Source organism: Mytilus galloprovincialis, chromosome 8 (assembly GCF_965363235.1).
Source record: "Mytilus galloprovincialis chromosome 8, xbMytGall1.hap1.1, whole genome shotgun sequence".
Classification (NCBI taxonomy): Eukaryota; Metazoa; Mollusca; class Bivalvia; order Mytilida; family Mytilidae; genus Mytilus; species Mytilus galloprovincialis.
In genome coordinates, this window is record NC_134845.1 from 51,607,986 (window position 1) to 51,634,079 (window position 26,094).

The window sequence follows — 26,094 nt, forward strand, 5'->3', positions numbered from 1 at the left end:
ATTGGCAATAAATCAATCTATCATCCTTATAAATATCAAACAAATAATATGCATATTTGTGTATTCAATTATGAGGTCAAATACTTGTGTATTAAGAATAAGATGCATATTTGAGTGGTCTGTATAATTATGTAAGACTGAGGTTGATAGGTAATGTGGTCAATTTGATTGACAGATTAGGAGGTGGGGCATTGTAATTAAAGGTCCACCTTGTCTCTGATTGTTTAGTGCTAATGACAGTTGTCAATCATACTAGTTGAATCAATACCCACTTACCTAATCAAAATGTTTTAAAAAAAAAAGCCTGCACATCAACACACCTTAATGACATACATTCTTGAATCAACTGCTCCAATAATATACCCATTTTTTCAGTTTATTTGTGTATTATGTGCACATACATGAGAACCATAGGGAACTATATTTTAGTGTGAATACATTTAGTAACAGTAGCTAACCTGTCCTGTTGTTAGGGAGGGTGGTGCCTAAGTAAAGATTTAGAACAAGTTCTAATCTTTCCAAAAATGAGTGTAAAGATTTTAACTATATCTACCGTCGCCATATTGGGATAATCGTAATTGCAGTTACCATTATCTCTTTAATACCAGTGAAGGAACGGACGACAAGAGGTGCAAGTGATGACATTTTAACTACTAGAATAAGGTCCACGTGAACCTTTGGATGTCAAAAAAATAAAAAAAATCCCCATCTATTCAACCAAATGTTTCAATATTAACAGCTTTTTAAAATATTTTACCTTAGGTTTCACTTAATAGAGACTAGTTATATATCCTTAATTGTTCATGTACCACCTTCCTACATGTAAATTTTTATCCAATGTTTAAAGCCTTTTAATAAATTTCCACCAATCAAAAGCCAACTACTTCTTAACAATGACAACAAAAGCACTATTCACTTGTCAGGAAAGGGCTACCCTTACATTATTTGGTGCAACCTAAACAGAACTGTGCATGATTCCATTCAATCATCACTGTCTAGCAACTTACTACTTTCAAAATCATTTTGTTAAATAGTTCTTGCGATGCGATGAAGATGACGGAAATATAAATCAAACTTCTAGGGTGGGGAACAATAATATATTTTATAAGGCTATGACTCGTATCATAATATTCATGCAACTACACTGCTACTTTTGCATGGGTACTTTTACTGTACTGAAAAGCTGTAGTACTGGAAATTTAATTTTAATATATCATACTTTTTCTTAACTTTAAAATTATTGTAATATTTAGATACCTGTATTTTACAGTACTTTATTTGTAATAAAAAATTGGTAAAGAAATAATATCAGCATTGATCACAATATTACATGTTTGAAAATCATAACGTTAGAGATTTGAAATAGACAAACCTTCAAAATGCTGAAAATGTAACTGTGTAACCAAAAATTTGTAGTACTTAAATTTGAAGTACAAATCAAGTTCTGTAAAATACATTAGTTGATTTCATAAAAAAAAACTTAGGAATAAGATTGATCGTAAGTCATGAACAAATCAGTATACTTTCGATCAATCTTCGTCGTAAGCTTTTTTGTTAAACTAACTCCAGGGGTTGAAGTCATAAAACTTTGCTCAGTGCTTGGAGCACAAAAATCATGCTCGAAACACCAAATCCTGTATTTTGATTGGTTGAGTACAAAAATCTTGCTTGAAAGTTTTATGAACGTAAGGCCAGGTACCTAAATATTACAATAATTTTAAGGTAACATAATAGTACTGAATATTAAAAGAAGATTCCCAGTACTACAGATTGTTGGTACAGAAATAGTACCTTTGCAAAAGTAGCTGTGTATGAAATGAAAATGAGTACTTTAGTAGTTTTATTTGATAAATGGAGGTAGAAGCCCTGAAGCAAATATGCAAATCTTAATTAAGTGATATCCGAGAGATTAAAAAACTGTCACAAAGATTTCAATATAAAGTATATTTCAAACTTTTGCAAGTGCTGTTGTTAAGCTAAACATTGTGCAAGCTTTCTGTCTCACAGTCTTTGATGATTGGTGGGTTTTAAAAAACTGAAGGACACACAGACAGACCCCAAACTATTTAAATATCCTCTATACATGGGGAAATAATAACAAAATGATCACTCAGTAAAACACTGTCTGTCTTCAAACAAACCTTTTATTATTGGTTTTTAAATAAAGAAGAAGCATAACATTTTTATCTCGTTTCTATTATAATCACATTTCTTAGTCTATTATGTTACTTTGTCTGTGGTCAATGCTACCAAGATTGTTGAAGAAGCTCACCTCTTGTCTGTTTTAACTTAGGTTCCAACTTATCATTTCTTATAAATGATATGCTGTTTGCTTATTGACCAGTGGCAAATATTCATTAAAATTGATTCTGATTTCAATAGCTACCATTTTTTAAAAGCTATAGAAAACAATTTAAGTAGAACTGACCACTTAAAAAACAAATAAATTTACAGATGTAACACTTCTGCTATATCGATGCAAAAAATTACATTTTTACAACATACAAAACTAAGTTACTGATGCCATTATATTTGATTTTAAATCAGCCATTTTTGAAAATGATGAACATGAATATATTTTACAACAAACCTAGGTGAAAGCTGCCTTTAACTTCAGGGATCTTATCCCTACAGGTGAACAATGGTAATAACTATATGTTGATAATTAATAATGTGTATTGTAAACTATACTGCCTACCATCATATAGTTAAATCGATTATACATCTTACTTTCCCTGATAAGTGAAACATTTTTAGTGTTGGAAAATTCATTACAACTCAATTTGTTTCAATCTCTTACATGTATGTATGATTTTATGCGACCCCATATTATTGAATAATTCAGTTATTTCTGTGAGAATTCAAGACAAAAGCTCTATTTTGTGAAAAAATATGTAATTGCAGAGGTTCAATACAAGCATTTTTCAATAATTAAATAAACTTGTAATGTAGGGTTCAAAACTTGTAAAAAAAAAATTAAAAGAATCTTCAACAGTAAATCATACTTTTAGCATGTGAATAAAAATTATGTAAATACTCTTTGATGGTGTGCAGTACATATCTATTTGGTTACAATTATGGCTTTAAAATGATGAAAATGATAGTCAAACTACATGTATATTTATAGCAATGGTGGTATCAATATATACACATATCTCAATATTGTATGCAAATGAATGGTTCATAAATAAACATCCTTCATATGACAATGAACAATTTGATGTATGATTTGCTCGTGAACTAATAAAATTTACCATGCACTGTATTCTAAATCCATACTGTTTGCTGTAAATTTCTCAACTTATGTTTTGTATAGATTACAAGATGTATGTGGAGGTATGAGGCATGACCATTTTTTATAAAAGATGCTTCAAGTGCAGTAATAGGAGCTTATATATAACAAATGAATGAAGAGTGAAACTTTTACAACTTGTTAAAATGAAATAATCTCAAATAAACTACTTTAACATCTAGCTAGACCCTTATTACATTATATTTTTGTTATTTCATCTCACAAAAAACATATTATATAATCAAAATATGTGATTATTAAATATATATTGACATGTTATTTGCCAATGTGATTAAAATACATGTTCACATTGCTCTAGTACAACTGTTAAATATAGCTGACTTTTTTTTACCCTTTTAATGAATGTTTTACAGAAAGTTAAAATGAAATGTGGGACTAATTTATAAAATCACAAAAAAAAATGTAGTTCTAAAAGCATGCTGAATGCCTTAAAAATCATTATGTTTCTTATACAGTAAAGATTGGTCTATAATGAACATAAAATACTTGGAAAAATAAAAAGTCTTGAAATGTTGAAAATGTCCTTAAACGATTTGAAGGTAGAAGGTAAACAATCATTCTTTGAAGTTTCTAGAACGGTGATTAAAACTGTATGATCATTTGATTGCACAAAGTTTGGTGTCTTCACAGCTCTATCAATATGCTTAAAAGAAATACTAAGTACATGAAAGTGAACTTGTCAATAAAAATGTTTTGTTCTGGGATGAAAGTTTGATGTTTAACAGTACATTTTGTTCACAATTTTTCTTAGCGAATTAAAGCAAACTGATATGAATAATATATGGATCAAAAGTCGTTAGAAAAAGACAAAAACAAGAAATGACACATTGACTTTCAAGCCTGCTGCCCTATATTTAAAATGTGAATGAACCCTGGATCTAAGGTGAAGGTCAAAGGATTCCTGTAATTTGCAGTTTTAACTTATGATGAATTAGCAAATATAATTTAATGAACCTAGCATGGAAATTAATTAAAAAAAGTCATTAAAAATACCATACAATAATATGCAATGCAATGAAATTGTTATTTGATGAGTAATTCCCTGTCTCATGCACTTCCAAATCTTATCCAGCAAAAACAAGACTTCTAGTTACAAATATTTTGGCCACGAGCATCACTGAAGAGACATGTATTGTCGAAATGCGCATCTGGTCCAAGAAAATTGGTACCGTTAATTTTATTAGTAATTCAATTTAAATAAAAATTGTAACATACACACTGTAGTTGAAAACACAATTTTCACTGCTATTATATGTTAATACAATCAACAAAGATTATGCAACGTAACAAATGAACACATTCTTTTTTAATCACAAGACTTCCTCTTTTACCAGCTAAACACTTTGCATGTTTCTTAAATCAATTATTTATAAGTCAGCAAAAAGCATTCACAATTAATATATGAACACAACCATAACCAAAACAAAAATAATTTATTATTTAAAAATACTAATTTTTTTGTAATAATTCAAGGTCCTTGTGAAGTAGAAAGCCTAAATACCTGGCGTAATTGTTGTCCTTTTAGCAACTTGCAATATAGAATGCCACTCATATTTGCTCTGAACTAATAAACATCCTAATATAATAAGCACTATGGAATAAAGGACACTGTATTTAAGATATAACTTTGAAGAAGACAGTAATGTACTTAAAAATTTAAGAGACATATATTCACCCCTACATTTATGAGTCAGATATAAATCCACTTTTACAGGTTCTACTGCATGTAAAAATTAAATCAAAATTTATCATATTTTTGGCAACTGACTGTATTTTAGAACTCTTTTCAATCACCTCAATTACTTCAAAAACACAGTCACACACTTTTCAGTAATTTTGATCAGAATATTTTAGTTAGCAGCATATTTCAAAATGGAAAAATCTCATATGTAAAACCTTTCAGATAATCACATCGGACTGAAGATATGGTTAAAAGGTGGGTTCCTAGTTTTAGATTCACCATCTTAAAACTACATTATGGGTCCATTGTTTGGTCAAGTATATTCATATCATCATGCATTAAAACTAAAATTACTTCAGACAGAAAATAAATAAATAATGAAGCACTTTCAGAGGCTGGGTATAAAACATGTCTCGTATCAAGAGGATAGAAAGAAGATAAAAATGTATAAAACAGCATAAAACAAAGTCATCCATTTGAGATGGTCTTCTTAGAGTTGATAAGGTCAGCCATAGGATCTTCTTGTGTTAAAGCCTGCAGGTCAGCAAACTTGGCAACAAAATCTAAACTACTTTCATTCATCAATGTATCCACCTGAAAAGAAAATTTTAAATTAAAAGTTTAGTACCACTGAAAATTCTTATTTGTAAGAATTAATTTAACTTTCTCATGTCTTTATACTTTTAAAAGTGAGCAGGCAAACAAAATTTGATAGATGCCATCATGAGTTGTTTGACCGTTATGGAATAACTGTTTCACAGATGATATCAGATATGTTCCTTGTGTCATAACAACAATACCCTTCCATTTTAATGAATGCGACCTACCAAATTAGACTATTTACCGGATTTGTAACATAAGCAACATGACAGGTGCCACACGTGGAGCAGGATCTGCTTACCCTACCGGAGCACCTGAGATCACCCCCAGTTTTTGGTGGGGTTTGTGTTGCTTATTCTTTAGTTTTCTATGTTGTGCCTTCTGTACTATTATTTGTCTGTTTGTCTTTTTATTTTTAGCTATGGCATTGTCAGTTTATTTTTCCATCTATGAGTTTGCCTGTTCGTCTGGTATCTTTCGTCCCTAGTTTGACATTAATTATTATATTTTTTTATTATTATATTAATTATTATATACTCTTACATGACTTACAATTATCTTCTTTTGATTGTGATCAGATTATTATCATTAAATACACAATAAAAAAAAATATACCAACTTAGTGATCGAACAAATATAATAACTGAAAAAAGTGTTAAAATATCAATATTACACAACAATAGTATATAACATCATATTCTTATATGAAGTTTATGTGATGAATCATCTTTCAAGAGCATGAAATGTGGTGTAAAATGACCCAAATGCATGCAATTGCTTTGTAGTATATTCAAGAAACCTTATGCAGTAATATATCAATGAATGAAATACTTACATCAAACTTCCCCATAATTGATGAATCTCGAGAATTCTCAAAGAAAAATGTCTGTGGTTGTAAGGTTGCTGTAGATACTACAGGGTCTGGTTTGGCTGTCTCATTCAGTAAAGACATAAAAGAAATATCACCAACCTAGAAAATAACCCAATATAATCAAAAAGGTATTCTTAGCGTAAAATGTAGTAACAAGGAAGATGGATAAAAGAAACAAAGAAGCTAAATATGTAGATGCCAAGCAAATCAATAATCTAGTAATAATAAATGATTTCTACTCAAATGTAATAGTGACCAGAAATATGCAGAATAGCTTATACCAATGCAACTTTAAAGTCATAGCTTTAATGGTCTGGGTTTTTTAATCATTTTGGTCACGAGTAGAGTTTAAGAGTAAATAGAACAAGACTTTAAAAATATAAGATTAAATAATTTTTTGTGGTTTTGTTTTATTTGGTTGTCCTTTTCATAACTTTGTCTCCCACTTTTCAGTCTACTCATTCCCCATGTAAGTGGTTACTCTAGAAATAATAAGCGTTAGGAATTGTTGATACCCTCAAGGAAGGATTTTGTTGTATCCCCTTAAATTCTTACATTCAAAATGCACAAGATGACTTTTTGACTTTAATTACAACAAAAATATCTGAATGGATGGGATCAGAATCTGACAATTAACTTTGTTTGACAATGCACGTTTCAAAAAGGTTTTACCTCTCCATTCATCCACGATGAAGTACACACAGGACTTCTAAAAAGAGCCTTAACAGGTTCAGTTTTATTGGATGTCCTATCTGAAGCTGTCTCTTTATTTGCACTTTCATCTAACATAGCTAAAATAATAGAAATATAATTATAGGTAAATTAAACTGAACTAGGACATTTAACTTTATAAGAGTTATTAAGCTCAAAATTTCTCAAAATCACCCAACCATGAAATATGAGTCCTGTGACTTTATCTTATGGAACATTATCAGACTGTCCAAGATTCCTCTGATTCTTTAATATTATGTTGTATGAGTACAGACAATAAAATTTTATTACAAACTATGCACATCAAATTTCTTATAAACAAGTCAATATAACATTGACAAACATTATTTGAAAACAATTAGTAATAAAAGATTCATTCACAAATAGTGCAGAATTTTAATACCAAACAGAAAATCTGAAACCTGATAATTTCACTGTTCATTGCTGTTTGAGAATAAGAAATGACCAGCAAATCTATTTACATTTGTTGTAAAGAAAAATATTAGGTCATCATGTGCTTCAAATAGAATTCATAAGAATTACTGACATCTTCTGCAGATTTTCATATGTATAATGCATAAATGTGTCTAGATGTCTTTTGACTATTTGTGCTTGTAGACAATTGTTTCATCTATGTATATGGATGACATGAAATATTCTGGTCAGTAGCCGAATGATCCATTTCAGAACAAATCAAAGTGCTTGAAAGCACTGAAAGGTAAAGATTGCTACAATTTATCAGTGGGAAGTAATAATAAATATTGCATTGGTTGTTGTTGATTTAAAAGCTATTCTAGACAAAGGAAGATAACTCCAATTTTTATAGATAAGGTTAACAATGACATAATTTATATTTTTTTAGAAAAGTTATTAGATTCCTGCACCTTGCAAAAGTTATGTAATTTTCTTGACAAGTGAAACATTATTTTGTGCCTTGAATATCTAAGTATTCATTACATCGATAAAATTTTGGAAATGGTCAATGCAATATATTTTGTGTATCAAAAAAGGAAGTGATCAGCCTTGGAACATTTAGATATCAAGTCAGTCCAATAAGGTTTTGATTGCATTTCAGGCAATTTCATGCAATCTTTACCTAAAAATCAGAAATTTAAGACATAATATTTGTAATTTCGCTATATTTCAATATCCAAATATCTATACAATAAAATGATTTGTTTAAATGGAAATGTTAATAAAGACTAGGTTTGTAAGGTTTTCATTACCACAAATGTTACATCATAAATAATAACCATAATATCATAATTATATAAAATACATACGTTCAAATGAAGATCCATTTTCTAAAGCCATCTCAAATAATTTTTCACCATCACTTCCTGCAATAATAATGGAAATATTGTTTAAAATGTACCAACTAAAACATTCTTATTCAATAACAAGTGGTCATTAAATCTGATTTTATCTGCATGTTTTAGGATCAATGTTGCTTAGATTATGTGTGTGTTTTTGTGGTAACCATGACCATTTAAATATAGATTCCTACACTGCAACAAGTGTATTACGATATTTCTCCACTCTCGACAGTTAAATTTTATTATTTAAAGCGCGAGGCTTGCCGAGCTCTTTAAATAACTAAAATTTAACTGTCGAGAGTGGAGAAATATCGTAATACACGAGTTATAGTGTCGGAATCTGGTTCTCTAATGATTTTTATCCTTCTTTTTCAAAGATTTTCAGAAACTTGTGTTCTTTATATGCGACGTCACTAGGCATGGTCGCCTTTTTTCATGACGTCACAATAGGAGAATTCTGAAGAAAACAAAACATTTAGACGTCATAATCAAATTTCGACTAATCATTTGCCGAGAACAGATTTTTCACTAGTGAGGAGAAATATTTTTCTCACACCGGTCAGGAAATGTAAAAATAGCGCAAAAATTAGAGAAACTGGAGTTCTTACTCCTGGATTCTTTTTTTGGTGTTTGCATTGCCTTTTACATTTAGTATACCACTTTCCACTAGAGATGAGTTTACGTAAGGATAATTGTCAGTTTCACTAGAGTGTTTTTATACTCTATATGTTAGATATTATAAACCAAAAAAATTTCAGTTAGATGTTAAAATTGAGCTACACATTTTCCCTTTTCTTTCTGTACTAGTTTTGTTCTTACATTCTTAAAAGAAAAGGGAAACAAAACTATTGTTAAAAACATTTAACGAAATTCATCAATTGCAATAAGAAGTCATGGTGCATCATTTCACAGAAACCAGCTTATTCTATTTAAAGACATAAAGTTTGTTGCTTCTTAAAGCTAATGGTCTAAATAAAGACACAAATTAAAGTACCTGGTGTCCCAAAACCTGAGAACGACATGTCCAGCAGATTTGAAATACTTGGCGGTGATAAAGAACCCTGCACAGTTGATGATGTGGTTATAACATCATTGTGACTTGTAACTGCTGATGTATAAATATTTACTGTGGTACCAGCTGTTATCTCTAAAGAACTTGCTGTAATCTGAAAAAATGGAGCATACAACATTATTAATAGTGATCTTTAAACATGGCTCCAAATTTTTATACTGACAAATTATTTGGACAATATCTTACAAACTGGGTTGAGCCCTTACAAAATTGTTTATCTTTATGTTTCTGTCCTAATTCAGCATGTTCAGGTGGCTGTAGTTCAGTAGTTGTAGTTGTTTCAATGTCTTAACATTTTTTTAATTTTTTTTTTTTATATATTGTTTTGTTATAAATTAGGCCATTAGTTTTCTCAATTGGATAGTTTCATATGTTTCATGTCTGGGCCTTTTATAGTTGACTTTACTGTATGAGTTTTCTCATTGCTGATTTTGAAGGGCAAAGGGTTGCCGATAATTCATTGGCAATCATTCCACATCTCCTTTTTATAAAACCAGTACTGAAGTCTCAACATATCTATATTTCACATACCTCAGTGGAATTCACATGGTTAATTTTCACCGGTAGATGTCCAGGGCCCATCATAATAGTCTGTAATGGTCCTGGACTCTGTACACTCAGCTGATTTGGTCCTGGATTTCGAATATTAACCTGCCCTGGTCCAGGATTGAGTACATTAAGCTGACCTGGTCCAAGACTTTGTACATTTAACTGACTTGACCCATGGTTCTGTACATGTATCTGACTAGGAGTAAGCTGGGACTGTACTTCTAACTGACTAGGATTTAAAGTAAGTTGAGTTTGGGAATGGGACTGAACATCCAACTGTACAGTTTTCACTGTCGTACATGCTACAAAGAACAAGCAATAATATTTTAATTGTTGAATAGTTTGAATCACAATAAGATTTATAATCTAATTCCAAACTTATACCACATCTTATACAGGTCTGTTTTAGGAATATTTTAAGAATTGACAAATCTCAATTGCAAACATGTAAAAAGTCAATATCTATGTAAACATTCTAAATGTGCTCTGGATAATTTTCACTTTTGAGCGACGCATGAAAAGGTGTAGTCCAAATAAAAATATGAGTTTTGTCTTATAGATGTATAGATGAAATCTTTAACATTGGTACTGATGGTATTTTTGGTAATCTTGACAGCAGTTGATGTATTTTTTTTTTTCATCAGTCTTGTTTAAATAAGAATGCAATTTCCTACAAGTAAGACTAGCATCAACTGAGAAATAAAATCTAATCCGTTTGTGTCACAGGTACTTCACCAATTTAAAGACTCATCATCTATAGGTCAGACAATCTCAGTTATCCTATTCACAGTGTCATGTGTAACCACAACATAACAAATTCAGAATTTTTATCGATCATCATTTTTGCAATTTTTTAACAGTGTACCCAGCAGAGATGGGTCCGATTACTTTCAATGTAATTGATTAAATTACAATTACTTTGTCATTTGTACGATTAAATTAAATTAATGATTACATCATTTCTGAAAGTATCTGATTAAATTAATGATTACATTGGCAAAGTAATCATGATTACATCTGATTACAATGAATTTAAAAACAAAACATTTTGAATGATGTGGATGAATAAAAGTTTAATATAACTTTTTTGAGAACGTATTTTATTTGGTTCAATTATAAAATGATAACTTCAAATTAAACGTCATCTATTTAAATAAACACCAAATTTCACTACATATATATACATTACACTTTATCACCAATGATCTCTAAATTATTTTGAATTAAATTTTATAAAGATATATCATAATCAAGAGTTTTTTTGTTTGTCTTCTTACCTCTTTCATAATTTATATGTATTCCAAGTTGCAATTTATGGAAGTTTAAATATGGATGAAATAAAGTAACATTTGTACCAGTTAAAACTATGTTAAATTTTAATAGAAATGTTTAATCAAATTGTAAACAATATGTATTAAAGTATTAAAAACCATTGCATTTTACACGTCCAGTCCAAATACAAAAAAAAGTTTAAACAACATATTTGTCCAAGTTTTAATTTAGTTTGTGCTAATTAGATAAATTTTCATGTCTGATTTATCTTTTCTCATATATATTTCCCTACAGCTATATATACTCAATTGGTAATTGCAATAAAAACAAACCTTAATTAGTCTCCTACCTGTCAATTCAAAGTTGACAAAAATTAACAAAAGATTATAATTCAGGGTTAAAGAAAAGTATTACTTGAGTATATAACAGTTATTATCAAATATTAATATGAAGATCAATATAAAACGATGAATATACATGTATTTACAATATCTTTTACCAAGATAAAAGGTTTATAATTGTATTATATGTCTCTGCTTAGGCTAATGATGACTTTTTAATACTGTAACAGTTTATTTTTTAATGAAGTAGACAAGCTTAAAGTAACCAAACCATTTTAGTATGTTAAAAAATTATCAAATATGAACAAAGGGATTCATTTATTGACCAAAAACACAATTTTAGATTTTTTTCATTGTAATCAGAATGTAATCAAAAAGTAATCATGATTACAGGGTATTTTGAAAAGTAATTGATTAAATTAAATTACATGTAATCAGATTTTTGGCTGATTAATGATTACACTGATTACTTGAAAAATTGTAATCAATTACAGCTGATTAACGATTACAATTACAATTACCCCAAGTCTGGTACCCAGGAATCCTGCATACAAACAATGCAATCAAAATTCAAAATTAGACGTTTTATTTTTGAAAAAAAAATAAATCCAGCTGCAATTTCTCATTAACAATGATTAATAAAAGAATCCCAAACATTCTTTGAATGCCTTATTATATTTGACTTACCAGGAGGTGCAGTACTGACGTTGGATAAAATAGGTATAGAGTTTGGCACATTTATCACAGTTTTTAAGTTTTGTCCATTAGGTTGGACAAGAAAATAATTTGGTGCTTTAGGCAGTATTGTTCTCTGTACAACCATCGGCTTTCTGTTAATCTGTCTAATTTTTCTTCCACTTCTGTAGCCAGATCCCTACAATCACAAATATTCATTCAGTAAAGAACTACAGATCTGTATACTTATAAATTAAAACTAAAAAGTACTATGAGCAGGTCTAAGAGATATTTGAAATCCTTTATTTCAATCTAAAAAGCAAAGACCATGTTTTGCCATTTAAAACTCCAACATTATAGGGTTAAAAAATACATTAAATGCAAAGTACAAAAAAGAACTTTCATTAAGTGCATATTAAAATCCCAGATACTCCTTTAAAAGAATGTGTCACTATAAAAGGGCAAGCAGACTAATATATAACCCAACAATAACAGTGAAAATGTATGCTACGGTTTGACAAAACTTTAATTTATACCCCTTCCCCAAATCTTTTTTTAATTTGTATCATACAGCATTTGCTTCCACCCAGTAACAAATAGTATGTGGTGTCAAGCCCTCCCAAACAGTCTTTTCCTGGAAAAGCCCTAAAAAGAATTGGTAAAAATAGACAGATATTATAAGTTCTTAGCCTTTGATACTTACATTAAGAACATTAAAGGCTTGATTAAGTGATCGACTGGCAGGCACAGATCCAGGTGGCAGTGTATTTCTCTGTAGAAATGCTGTTCCCGCTACGGGTACCTTAAATACAGCCTCTTTACCTTGACTAGAATTAATTGGCTGAAAAATGTTAAAAGAATTTTTACTTTTATATTCTCAATGGTGCAGTACATAAATTCAACATTTAATTCTGTAAATAAAAGAAATTCTGCAATTTGGATTTCAAGGTCAATATAATATACAAATCATTTAAATTGTGTCTTTCTTCTTAAATATATCTCAATTTCCCACTTCTAAAATAACAGATGACACAACATGCACAAGTATCTCTAACTTGCCATACTTTTAAAACCCATGGCAGAAGGGATTAAATATTTGGATGTGCAGGTCCCATCTGAAATTCATTGTGTGTTAATTTGCGTTTATTTATTGAGTTAAGCCTTCCATTTGATATTTTATAGTGTGTCTTTCTATGTTGTGATGTTATACTAATCATTCAGAAAAGGGAAAAGGTTTGGTACCATTAACATGATTAAAACGTTTAATCCCGCTGCAAATGTTTGCACCTGTTCTAAGTCAGGAATCTGATGTACAGTGGTTGTCCTCTGTTTATGTAGTTCATACATGTTTCTCGTTTTTATATAGATAAGACTGTTGGTTTTCCCGTTTGAATGGTTTTACACTAGTAATTTTGGGGCCCTTTATAGCTTGCTGTTCAGTGTGAGCCAAGGCTCCATGTTGAAGGCCTTACCTTGACCTATAATGGTTTAATTTTTATAAATTGTTACTTGGATGGAGAGTTGTCTCATAGGCACTCATACCACATCTTCCTACATGTGTATATCTATTGAATAGTGTAAACAGACTAACTTAAAAAGATATTAAGTGGTTCACAAAGATAGCAATAATTCACATGTTAGATATAAATTTAGCTGGTTTTTTTTTTAACAAGGACAAATTTGAATTACAAATATGACAAACCTCTGCAAGTTTTAATGTTGTCTGTGTCCCAGCATCAACCAATCCATCGCCAGAGCCAGACCGGGAAGACAATGGGTTTTTACTAACTGCCCTTTGACCTTTGACACCACAACCTTTTGTTGCTTTTGCCCTAACAGCACCACATGTATGACAAGGAGATGAGGATGATGAACTGCCCTGTAATATAAATTTGAAATTTTTAACACTGTAAACACGCAAAACAAATAATAAACATGATAAAAGAACATATTGATAAAATTTATCAAATTTTGAAATATCCTATGATATACATGTACAGTACAAGTTGAATTAGTCTTAACTCTTTTGTTAGTGTCAAAGCAATGCAGATGTGTCCTCATTTATGATTTTTTTTTGTGTGCAGGACTGTGATCAGCCTTTGAGAAAATTAGAGTTAGAAAAATATTAACTTTTTTTGTATCATCTCAGCGTCTAACTATTCAAGTCATTGTTTCCATATTTTGAACAAAGAAGACATCATCTTTTTTCTATAGCCAGATTTTTTTATTGAAATAATATTTTTTATCACATTTATGAGCATGTCCTAAATAAGGAGTCTGCAATTCAGTGTGGTTTTTTTTTTTTATCATATTCATTTATTCAATTAGCCACTGGCATGATTGGGTTTCTCATTTGACATGTCTGATTTGTTAAATACATTTTGTTTTGTCAAGGCTGTTTTAGCTTGTTATGTGTTATGCATGGTATGGGTTGCTTATTGTTGAAGGCCAAACAACAACCTACTGTTTCTAATATCTACATCATTTGGTTTTTGGTAGATAGTTGTCTTGTTCATATCATTGGCATCCATACCACATCTAATTATTTTATATTATGAAATACATACATATATTAACTACAATTGTCACATATGCATAACAAAGAACTCGCCAAACAAATTATGATAACTTAATTTGTCTTTAACTCTGTTATCACAATAAAAAATGTTTTTAAAAAAGACTTCTATACCTTTACATCAGTCATTTCCATGACAGCCAAATGCACCAATCGTCTTAGAGTATTCGTCAATTGTGTTTTAACAATATCTTCAATAGTACTTTCTTTACAAAAATCATACTCTAATCGAATCTTATTGTCTTTTCCAATCATTAGAAACAACTGGGCAATAGTTAAATTTTCAGCACTAGTAGAAGTCCAACCTTTTTCAAAGGCTTCCTTAACATTTAGGGACTCTTGGTCCTCTTTTTCAGACTTATCCTCATTGTCACTACTTTTCACAACTTCAGATTCAGCGCCCCCAGACAAATGTTTCTTCCTTGGAGGTGTTCCATCTGTGGAGTCAGTCTCTGTTAAATTTTCAGTACTTTTTGAATTATTCCTTGACAGAGGTGTGTCTGGGAACATTGCATTTTCCCCCTCACTAAGAAATGCTGCATCATTACTGTACACACTACAAGACATAGTCGAGGAAGGAGTCATTCCAGTTTTACTGTCTTTGACTGTTCCTCTAGATTTAGGTGATTCAAACATTCCATTTTTAGGGTCCATAAAATCTACAGAATGAGAATTTTCACTGAAAATTGTTGATGAAGTCTTAGTACTAGTAAAATCTCCTTTCTTATCCTTTGAAATTACCGGAGAGTCTGAAAATACAGAAAATTTATGAACAAAAGAGAATTTAGCCAAGATAAAGTGTAATAATAATAGCATTAGAGCCAAGCTAAAATAAAATATTCTGTCTGTCTATCTGTGTATGCACCTCAACTCCATCCTGAAGTTTTTCCTATAATTTCCTAGCATCATCACCTAAGAAAATCTCACTTTTTCTTAATCTCTGCTGTTGTTAAAAATACAACTTCAATTTCTATTCTGATGTCATGCAAGTGCACAAATACTGGAATTAGAACATGGCTGAGCTACAAATTAAGATGAGAGTGTCATATCACAATATCTAGTAAATAATAAACATGATAAATAGAGACAAACTGAATATCATGAATATTTTTCTGAAAACCTGTCTTTTTACTAAATTGGGCTATTTACTTAAACAGTTGTACCTTTTCTATTATCTGACACAATATCAGTTTAATTCAAAGTATGTTGAACTCTTACACAATAAATCCATAGATATTAAACACAAGGTAGGCAAAAATTGATGATACCTAATTTAATACCTTTATGAGAAAAAAAAACTCTTAAATACAAAAATGTAGCTATACTTACTCATCAATTGCATATTTTCTCTGTAATCACTGAACGTGATGTTGATTTTAGGTTCTTTAGTAGCCTGTAAGGTCAGTGGGGTGATATCACAGTCAGGGTGGGGATATACAGTAAGTACAGGGACAGGTTCTGTCTCAGCACCAGGAACATTCTCCTTCTAGTTCTGGCTAAGGAAAATTTATCAATTAACATATAAATTACAATACCATCACAAATAGTATTAACATGATAGTATTTTTAACCTATATGTATATTATTGATAACAGAGTGTATAACATAACAGGCAAATGTCTATGTAGTATGTACTGTCATTGTACATGCCTTTCTTCAAACTCCTGCTGACGAACATCGAAATTGAGTATTTTTTAATACATACCACCTAAAGCTTTTAAAAAACTACCGTAATGCAATTACAAAATATTTTTCTTATAATCTTCCTTTTAGTGTACTGAAATTTAAAACATAGTTTTTCAGTTACACTGTTTGACATATGCTTCTCATTTATTTACTTTATTTCTGCTGAGTTTTGTTTTTTTGTGTATCTCCTTTTTGGTCTAAGATTATTTTTTGTTTTGTGTTGGAAATATTTCTTTTTCTTCTACTAATAAATCTAAATAAATAATAACAATATAAATCTAAAACAGAAAGTCCAATCTACCTTATATTAAAAATTCACAAAAATATGTATCAATGAGATTTCATGCTATTAAACTGGTAAAAGGATACAAGTTTTAATCTATGAGATTTCCATTTTTGACTCAAGTATGTGATGACAGACGACAATGTTCTATTGGGTTTCAACATTAACTTCAGACGTGGATTAAATGCCATTTCCTGTATCATATTCCATGTGGCATTAGTCTTTGGATTCATTTCCACATGGATTTTATTTGGAATTCTGTCAGCAGCATTACATTTGTGCTCTGCAAAAAAAAATTAAAACATTTCATTGGTTAACTGTGCTTCTTGTTAGGGCTATGCCATTCAAATGTATGGGGAAGGTAGGAAGGGAAGTTTAATCATTGAATGTTTCAGTATGTGTCTATTACCATTATGCAAAATTATTTAATAAATGGTTCTTAGTTGTAGGGATATTTTGAAAACCCTTCCACATACATTTTAATGGAATGGCCCTGATGTGCATTGTTTTAATATATATATGTCATTTTCCAATCTGGAAGTAAGAGTTATTGTGCAGATATACCAGGACTACTTTATTATAATGTTTCACTAATCTAACAGGTTTGACGGGACAACTGAAGGTGTAAGTTATACAGGGTCTGCTAAATTGTTAACACTAAATAATTACATTAGATGTATGTTTCATTATAATACGTTATTTTGATTGGCAAACTGCACATCTCGTGCTATTCCTGAAACAATTGTATCAGACAATAACATTTATCATTCATGATGACACGAGGTCCCGCAATAAAGTGCACAGGTAAATTAAATGAAAACTTGATAAAAATCGTGTTTTCATGATTCTAGCTAAAAAAAATGTAATTATAAGTATTGAATGCTTCTTTTTGTAACTTTATAGGGTTGTAAAAGCGTTGACCGTTCGCACATTTTTAGTATGAAGCGCTTCCGAGCTTCATACAAAATGTACTTCGGTCAACGCTTTTACACCCCAATAAATTTACAAAAAGAAGCATTCAATTCTTAAATGAAAATCTGTAATTGTGATAAATTATGTGATTGTGTTTTGTGAACTTTTTGATTTTTGAAATCTGTATTATTTCTGTTACCTATTTCTTTTCAAAATTCTGCAAATGACAAGAGATATATTACTTACATAAATTTTAAATAAGTGAAAACAAAACTTATATTTGACTCATATTTACCTGTACATTATAATTAAAAAAAAATTTACTAATTTTTTTTGTTAAAACAAATCTCACTTATTTCATTTTAGAAATATATTTTAAATTAAACTCAAATTAAAACACAATATAACACATGTGTTAGACCAATTTAAATAGTTGTCATAGTATCAAGGCCAGTTTTATCAAATGAGATTTTTTTTTTTAATTTGCAGTTTACTTTCTGAAGTATGGGAGATAACTTAGTTGTCTATAAATAAATCTGATTCATGCTTAAAATATATTTAATATTCAAAAGTCCTAAGAAATTATTTGCCATTTTGTCTATTTTGAAGTCAACATTTATCATGTTTATATTTTTCTGATAATTTTTTTTAACCATTAAATCTTGCTTAAATATTCCAAACAATGAAGCATAACAACTGACCTGACTTTTCATTCCAAGAAAATAAATGCTTCCCAGTAGAGAAATCAAAATACCTGGCCATTATCAGTTGTACAATGGGAGATAACTCTGTTTTCTATAAAGAAATCTGATGACTTTTTTCACCATTTGGTGCATGAAATTTTAAAAATTATTCAGTTCATCTAGAGATTTTCAGAATAAAAGCCATTTATGGTGATTCCAAATTATTCCATGGGAGATAATCATTTCATTCTAAAAATAACCTATCTAAAAATAACCTATCTAAAAATAAAACTCAGGATTTTCCTTCCTGAAATGAAATGTCTTCCTTTTTATATTCCTCTATTACATTTTGGTATACAATTACTTACCTGTTGTGTCAATGTTGTTTAGCTTTTTCAGTGCAAGGCAAATTGGTGTCTTTATTCTGTAAAAATAAAAACCATAATTATTAAATGAAAGCATAGGAAACTTCAAATTTATAAGACAAATTTATATATTCTTTCATTTTTAACAGTTCAATTTTAACATTTTTACCTTTCATATTCATGTTTTAATAACAATTTGGGTGAGATAAGGTATATGTGAGCTTTAATACATCAATGAGATAGCAATCCAACAACAACAATTTCTTTTCAATCCTGTTAACAGTTACTCTATTGAGAATAAAATCAAACCACCAGAAAGTGTGTGAAAATTGAAAAATATTTCCATTCGTCTCTACCTCAGACAAGATTAATAAAGATATTCAAAATCAAACCAAAGATCTGATTTTAAGATTCTTAATAGATCACTTGTCAAGTGGACTCAGTGAAGCAATCTATATATATTTATTTCTACTAACCTTAGATTCTTGCCTCTAATTTTCACTGTTGTAAACCTGTTATCAAATATAATATCATACGTTACTGTTTAATCACTATAAATTGAAAAGAAAGGATATGTCGTAATAACTTATGATGCAATATCAGTCCACTATAAATACAATTGACAAAATTAAAATGCAAATTATAAGCACTTTTGTTTGTTGTTCTTCATTTCAAAGTCACAGTGACGGCTTCATTATGGACTAGAATATTACACCTTACAACAAATTCAAGATTGCACATATCAAATTTTGAACAGAGTTGCTGATTAATGATGATCTCTTCACAGCTGTGCATTGATTTACAAAGCTGCATGACCCATTTAAACTGGCTTATCTATTATAAAAGCTACCTGCCTTGCAATTTTCGAAAAAATTCTTGCAAGTTCAGATTTGTTGCCAGGTAGTGTTCAATACATTTAATACTTTCTAAATAGACACAATTTGGGGCTTACAATTGTGCTCAGACAAGACTGATAAATTATGTGAGAATATTCTTTTTAGTGCATGTTCTGATAAAAAAAAAAGATTTTCAGTTTGAACAAGGTTTTATTGTGCTTTTTTAAAAGTAAAATGTATATATAATGATAGTTTGAGGATGCAAGAGTAACTGAAATTAATCATATAGATACTTTGATGAATAATTATAATGATTTGGAACAAGTCTGAATCTAAGATCCTTTCTAACTAGAATTTTCACAAATTAAGATATGACTTTGCCAAACTAGACCATACTTTTATCAGTTGAGTTTAGTATGACGTCCATTATCACTGAACTAGTATATATAATTGTTTAGGGGCCAGCTGAAGGCCACCTCTTGGTGCCGGAGTTTCTCGCTGCATTAAAGACCTATTGGTGACCTTCTGCTGTTGTCTCTTTGACACATTCCCCATTTTCATTCTCAATTTTATTCTAAATGATATCTCACTTAAACTGCCAAAATGTGTGGGGAAATGTAATTGCTTGTTTGTTTAAGAATTGGTTATTTTGTGTTTGTTTTGAAATTTAGTGACAGTTCCGTTAATGACATCTTTTAAGATATCAGTAAAATTCAAATGTGTAGAAAAGTATTTGACTTCTAGATATACATACCCATTGTGAACAAGATCATTTAACTTGGCACCTGTTTTTTCATTCAGTCCTATAAAATATAAAATCTCAAATATAATATATAAGTAATTAGGTATCCACATGTTAAATGTCAAATATAACTAGTCCAATAATTATAACAAATGAGTGAAATGAGTATTAGAGTGAGTTAATTACATTTACCTTCTTTGTCTGAAACAACTGTAATATTGCAGGTCTATAAATTAATTTGTTCTTCTTAAGACTATTTATTTTATTGATGGTTTTATTGATTGACAAATCAACACTTAACAATGACTAATACTTTAGCAAAAACAAATGTCTTTTTCTCAATGTCTTTTTGTTGTGTATTGAAATTAAGTGAAAAATGCCACCAAAAAATTGTAATTTATGAGGAATCTTAAAAAAAAGAACTTACATTCTGACAAAGTTTCTATGCAATTTTTAGACTATCAAATGATTTTCAAAAGTTAACTGTGTGTTGTTGTTTTAATTTTACAGTAAATGCAGTAAATTAGTTACATTCTGTCCATTAACCGGCGCAGGACGTTTGCACTTTTTTAAAAGACATTTGCCCTTTTTATTTTGGACACTTGCGCTTCAAATCATAGGACATTTGCGCTTTTGCAATATTTGGTATTTATCACTTCCCTCCTCTTTTATACCGGATTGGGACAGACAGGTTTGACCTTGCAGAGTAAAAGTCATATTTTTCTATATGGTTAAAAATCTGTTCATAGTACATTTCATAGTACATTCAGGTCATAGCACATTGATATATGTTTAAAAGCTTATATACAGCTAAAAGTAAACATTCTAAAGACATAAAAACATGTGCAGTCATCACATGAAGTTTTCACTAAATATCTGAAGCCTAAGGAGTGAAAATATTTAGCTCTTGTTATCTGTTCTGACTGTTTTTTCACCCACATTTCAAATACAAAAATCAAGTTTCTCTTTCTCAGTGTTTGACTGGGGTGCCTGTTTATCGATATAACGAATCTTTATGTAATACACCGACTGTTGTTCAATGACACTCTTCAAAAAGATAAACATAGCAGGATGATTTAAGTAAATCGTGATTCTATTGTCACACAATTTTCTGTCAGGCAGTCTGCAAATTTTGAACATCTAAGTTCACTTATACATAGGTAAAAAGCGCAAATGTCCGATCACTTTAATATAGGTGAATCAAAATCTAAAAGCGCAAATGTCCTATCGTTTTACAGGTAAAAAAGCGCAAACGTCCTGTGCCCCCATTAACGCAGTAACTTTTTTAGCAAAGGCAATGTCTCATCAAAATTGACCAGTATATGCCAGTATTGACCAGTATATGCCAGTATTGACCAGTATTTCCTGGTAACCTGGTCAATTCAGTAGAATTGACCACTATTTTGCCAATCTTGATTTCTATGACATCCAATACTTTACCAATATCACCTGAATCTCTGGTATTTCAAAAATAATTTAGCACATACCTTTGATCCTTTTCCTGAGAACTCCATAATTAATCAAACCATATATTTCTTGAGATTCTTTTTTAACATCTACAACAAAAACAATTTCATTTCAAAATAAAATTTACAGAAATATTTGTAAATTATCATAAAATAGGAAAAAGAAAACATGAAAACTCCTTTCATTTGAAATTTTCTATGACATTTCTCGAGCTAATAAAAGAAGGTTTAAAAATGCAATTTTCAACAAAAACAGCAATTATTCATTAATTAATATTAACATTGGGACATTCTTCATAAAAAATAAAGTTCAATTTTATTTATTTGTAGTGGAATGCTTTTGTGTATTTGAGACCCAGACAATGAGTACAAATACAGCCTTGTTTGTGAGTTTTACATACCTTGAGTTAATGTGATAAACTTAGATATCTTATGCCAAGTTCTGTAATAAAAGTGGCGAACTTGATCTTTATTCTTAATAAGTGCTGGCGTGACTCCCTTCTTCTTACTCTTCTGTGCTATCAAGGTCTGAATTCCGTCAAAGTCCTTTCCAACCTAAGTTAAAAAGATTTTGTTTTAATTTATCAATATTTTTTTTCAAAATATAACTATCATGTCAATTAACAATTTCATAATTGTTCCTGTGCAGTTTTTAAAGTTTTTTTTCATTTTCAATTTTGAGTCTCTTTCTTCCCAGCAAAATTGGTCAGAAGTTACAGTGAAATGTTTCGAGGATTAGGTTTTTTTATGGAACCAAGTGCAGTGTAGTTTTTTTTTTTATCGCATTTGAATGTACAAATGTACATATCAATACAGCATACTGAAATGTTTATAATGAAGTTTTTCATGTGGTTGGATTTTTTTTATAGAATCAAGTTTCAGTGGGGTTTTTTTTTCTGTATTGCCTGTGAATATACATATCTATTCTGAAATATTCATGACAATTTTTTTTTTTTTTTTGGTGGTTTGATTTATTTATGGGACTAAGTTTCTGTGGAGGTTTTTTTTTCTGTAGAGCATGTAAATGTATATCTATAAACAAATTTTACAACATGCAATTAGCTAACTTTTTTATATTCACACTGATAATGAAAAGGCTGCAGGTTTATTTAATGCTTTTTAACTTAAAACACAATATATATAAGGTAACCTCAAACAATCCGTCAAAGAAAGCATCCTTGTCATCCACGCTCCAAAGTTCCCACTGACGTTTCTGTTTTGTCTCTGGAGTATTTGTTTTCGTCTCTTTAGCTAGAAAACAAAATAACTAAGCATGTTTTCAAGTTTTAATGACAATTCATGATTTAGAGAATAATATTAAAATGTTACATGAAATTAATGTTTTTTTCATGGAAATTAATACGGAAGATGTACATGTATTATGTGTATGTTAAATTTCATATCAATCATGTCAGTATGCTTAATAATTTCCTTGTGCAGCTTTTGAGTAATAATTACATTGCGTATTGGTGTTAATAGATGCATGTGTAAGTAACTGTTTGCCTTAATGTATATACATGTTGAAAGTGAAACTTAACATAAATCACAGTCTACTTGTAAACAAACAGTGACACCCGATACTAAGTGGTATCTTTTTTGTACATGTAGTAAGAAATCAAGTACTAGCGTTCATTTTTTTTGCGTTATCTAAACCGGATTATGCATGATAAAAATGTAATTCTTAATTCTATCACTTAAATAAAATAAAATATAAACATTTTTAATTTTATAAAATTGACCTCTTTGCGAAAATTCCTTTGTCATCATATTTATATGTATGGTACAATAAAATTCATGTTAGTGTTTGATATATTTAAATCAAATTAATACCAGGTTTCTTAGTAGGTGATGGAGGTGGACTTAGATCTCTTTTAGGCTTTCTGACAACTCTGGACCTTGTTACAGCACCACTACGTGGAACCTTTGGTGGAGTTTCTTGTGGTAGTTGAGAAGAATCTTGACGTCCTGTTTGTGGATGTTTACGATCGTTCGTATCGCTTTTCTGGTCTCCCTTGCTTTGTTTATCTTCTTTCACGGCATCTTTATTATCAGATGTCGTCCTAGTATTTAAATAACGTATAATTATTGCATAAAATCAATTAAAACAATATTTAATTGCAATATAAAAATTCAACATGGCTGCCAAAATTTCCACAAACATCGTAGAAGACACAATTTATAGCCTGCAGATTTCTGCTGTTTTCTTGCTCATTAAAGTTGCATTTAAAATTCTAGTTTGATCATTAATTATATTGATAATTATTGTAAATATTGTCGCACATTTTAAACATATATCTTGTTGAAATAAACTGCAAATAAATAATAAAAACATCGATTATATGAAGTGGTAAATCGAACAAAATGGCGGTTTCTCTCATACTTACCGATTTTTCTCCTTCTCTTTTTCACTTGAGTTCCCCTCTCCCTGCTCAGTTTTCCGTCTTTTCGTCATAGGCATATGTATCTACCATGCACTGATGCAACTCAATAAAAGTTTCATAACAAAACAACGTCAAAATCATAACAAATACACTAATAAAGTAAATGGGTAAACGACCCTTCCTGAACAAAACAACTTTGAACTGTCAAGTCAGTCGGAGCCGGGTTATCAAAAAGTAAAGTCTTCACGCGCAAAAGTCGACCAAATTTTCTTTGCAAAGGAAAAAAAGCTTGATCCATACATTTTCGAGAAATGCAAAAGCTTTTTAGTCTCCAAGAATTATATTATAACTGCAATTTAACAAATTGTCCAGAAAATGATGTCATGTGACTTTTTTCGACCAGTTAAATTTCTTTTTGATATTTCTAAAAAATATTTTTGCTATAATGTTGCTTATCAAAAAGTCTAACCCAAAGAAAGAAATGCCGTCTTTCTTTATTATTTTGTTTGAAAAAGACTTGTTTTACGACTGTATAATTATCAGCATTTATTTGAAATTAAAGGATCTAGGAGAAATTTTTACAAATAAATAAATAAAAGTTTTTTTCCAAACTATTTAGTATTAATACCATGAATACGTATTCCTCAGTTATATTGTGGATTTATAAATTGACAGCCTCAAAATCAGGATATGAACTAAGATAGTTATACCAATATAAATCCAGAGGTAACATATAGCGTCAGCATATATAGCTCTATTTCTTATTTTCATCTTATTTTTTTTTCGATATCTTGGGAAATCAGTCTTTCATGAAGTTAGTAACCATATACATGCATCCGCATGTACAGCTATGATATATTCATATCTATAGGCGACGTAACAACTTCGTCAAGACTGTAAAAAGTCAGTCTTGCGAAGTGGATTTCGGCAAGAATACAGGAACCATTTTTTTTTTAAATTATAACTGAACTGGAACAATTTATGTATTATACCAATTCAGTAAATATGCTGTAGCAATTTGCGAAATGCGGGTTGCGGGAATTTCACATTTTTCAAATCCAATTTTTTTTTTAGAATAGAAGGTTGATATAGTAAATGCTGTATAGGGAAGCAGAGATGTGAATCCTAATATAATGTTACAATATTATACATAACGTACTGTTGCTCAGTAAAAATATTCAGGAGTATATTTTTAGTATGCCCCACCTACGATAGTAGAGGGGCATTATGTTTTCTGGCCTGTGCGTCCTTCCGTCTGTTCGTCCGTTTGTCCGTTCGTCCGTCCGTCCGTCCGTTCGTCCCACTTCAGGTTAAAGTTTTTGGTCAAGGTAGTTTTTGACTCAGTGAAGCGGAAGTCCAATCAACTTGAAACTTAATACACATGTTCCTTATGATATGATCTTTCTTATTTTAAAACAAAATTAAACTTTTGACCCCATTTTCATGGTCCACTGAACATAGATATTAAAAGTGCGAGTCTCAGGTTAAAGTTTTTGGTCAAGGTAGTTCAGTTTGATGAAGCTGAAGTCCGATCAACTTGAAACTTAGTACACATGTTCGCTTTTGGTTGATCTTTTTACTTTTCAGGTCAAATTAGATTTTTTACCCAATTTTACGGTCTATTGAACATGGAAAATGATAATGCGAGTGGGGCATCCGTGTACTTTGGACACATTCTTGTTATATTCTTATTTTCCTCTCTATCAGTTAAAACTGATGTTATGCAGTTCTTAGCTTTTTTGTATGCTTCAAAGGTTAATATTT

General features: G+C 30.2%; 1 protein-coding gene across 2 annotated transcripts; it reads right to left on the reverse strand.

Moving 5' to 3' along the window:
* Nucleotides 1-2,109: 2,109 nt before the first annotated feature.
* LOC143042167 (uncharacterized) lies at nt 2,110-24,672 on the reverse strand. 2 transcript variants are annotated; one of them, XM_076214432.1, is made up of 20 exons: nt 24,334-24,672; nt 23,780-24,009; nt 23,100-23,200; nt 22,351-22,504; nt 21,971-22,039; nt 20,496-20,544; nt 19,382-19,417; nt 18,909-18,964; nt 17,032-17,228; nt 16,306-16,462; nt 15,091-15,725; nt 14,104-14,280; nt 13,105-13,242; nt 12,414-12,600; nt 10,096-10,415; nt 9,487-9,658; nt 8,460-8,516; nt 7,138-7,256; nt 6,430-6,564; nt 2,110-5,588 (listed from the first exon to the last, which is right to left on the reverse strand). In XM_076214432.1, exons 1-20 carry the CDS (start codon nt 24,405-24,407, stop codon nt 5,463-5,465), a joined length of 3,189 nt encoding a protein of 1,062 aa, XP_076070547.1. In that variant the 5' UTR covers nt 24,408-24,672; the 3' UTR covers nt 2,110-5,462. The 2 variants fall into 2 exon arrangements, with proteins under 2 accessions (XP_076070547.1, XP_076070548.1); XM_076214433.1 differs by lacking the exon at nt 24,334-24,672 and adding an exon at nt 24,230-24,295.
* Between the last annotated feature and the right edge of the window lie 1,422 nt (nt 24,673-26,094).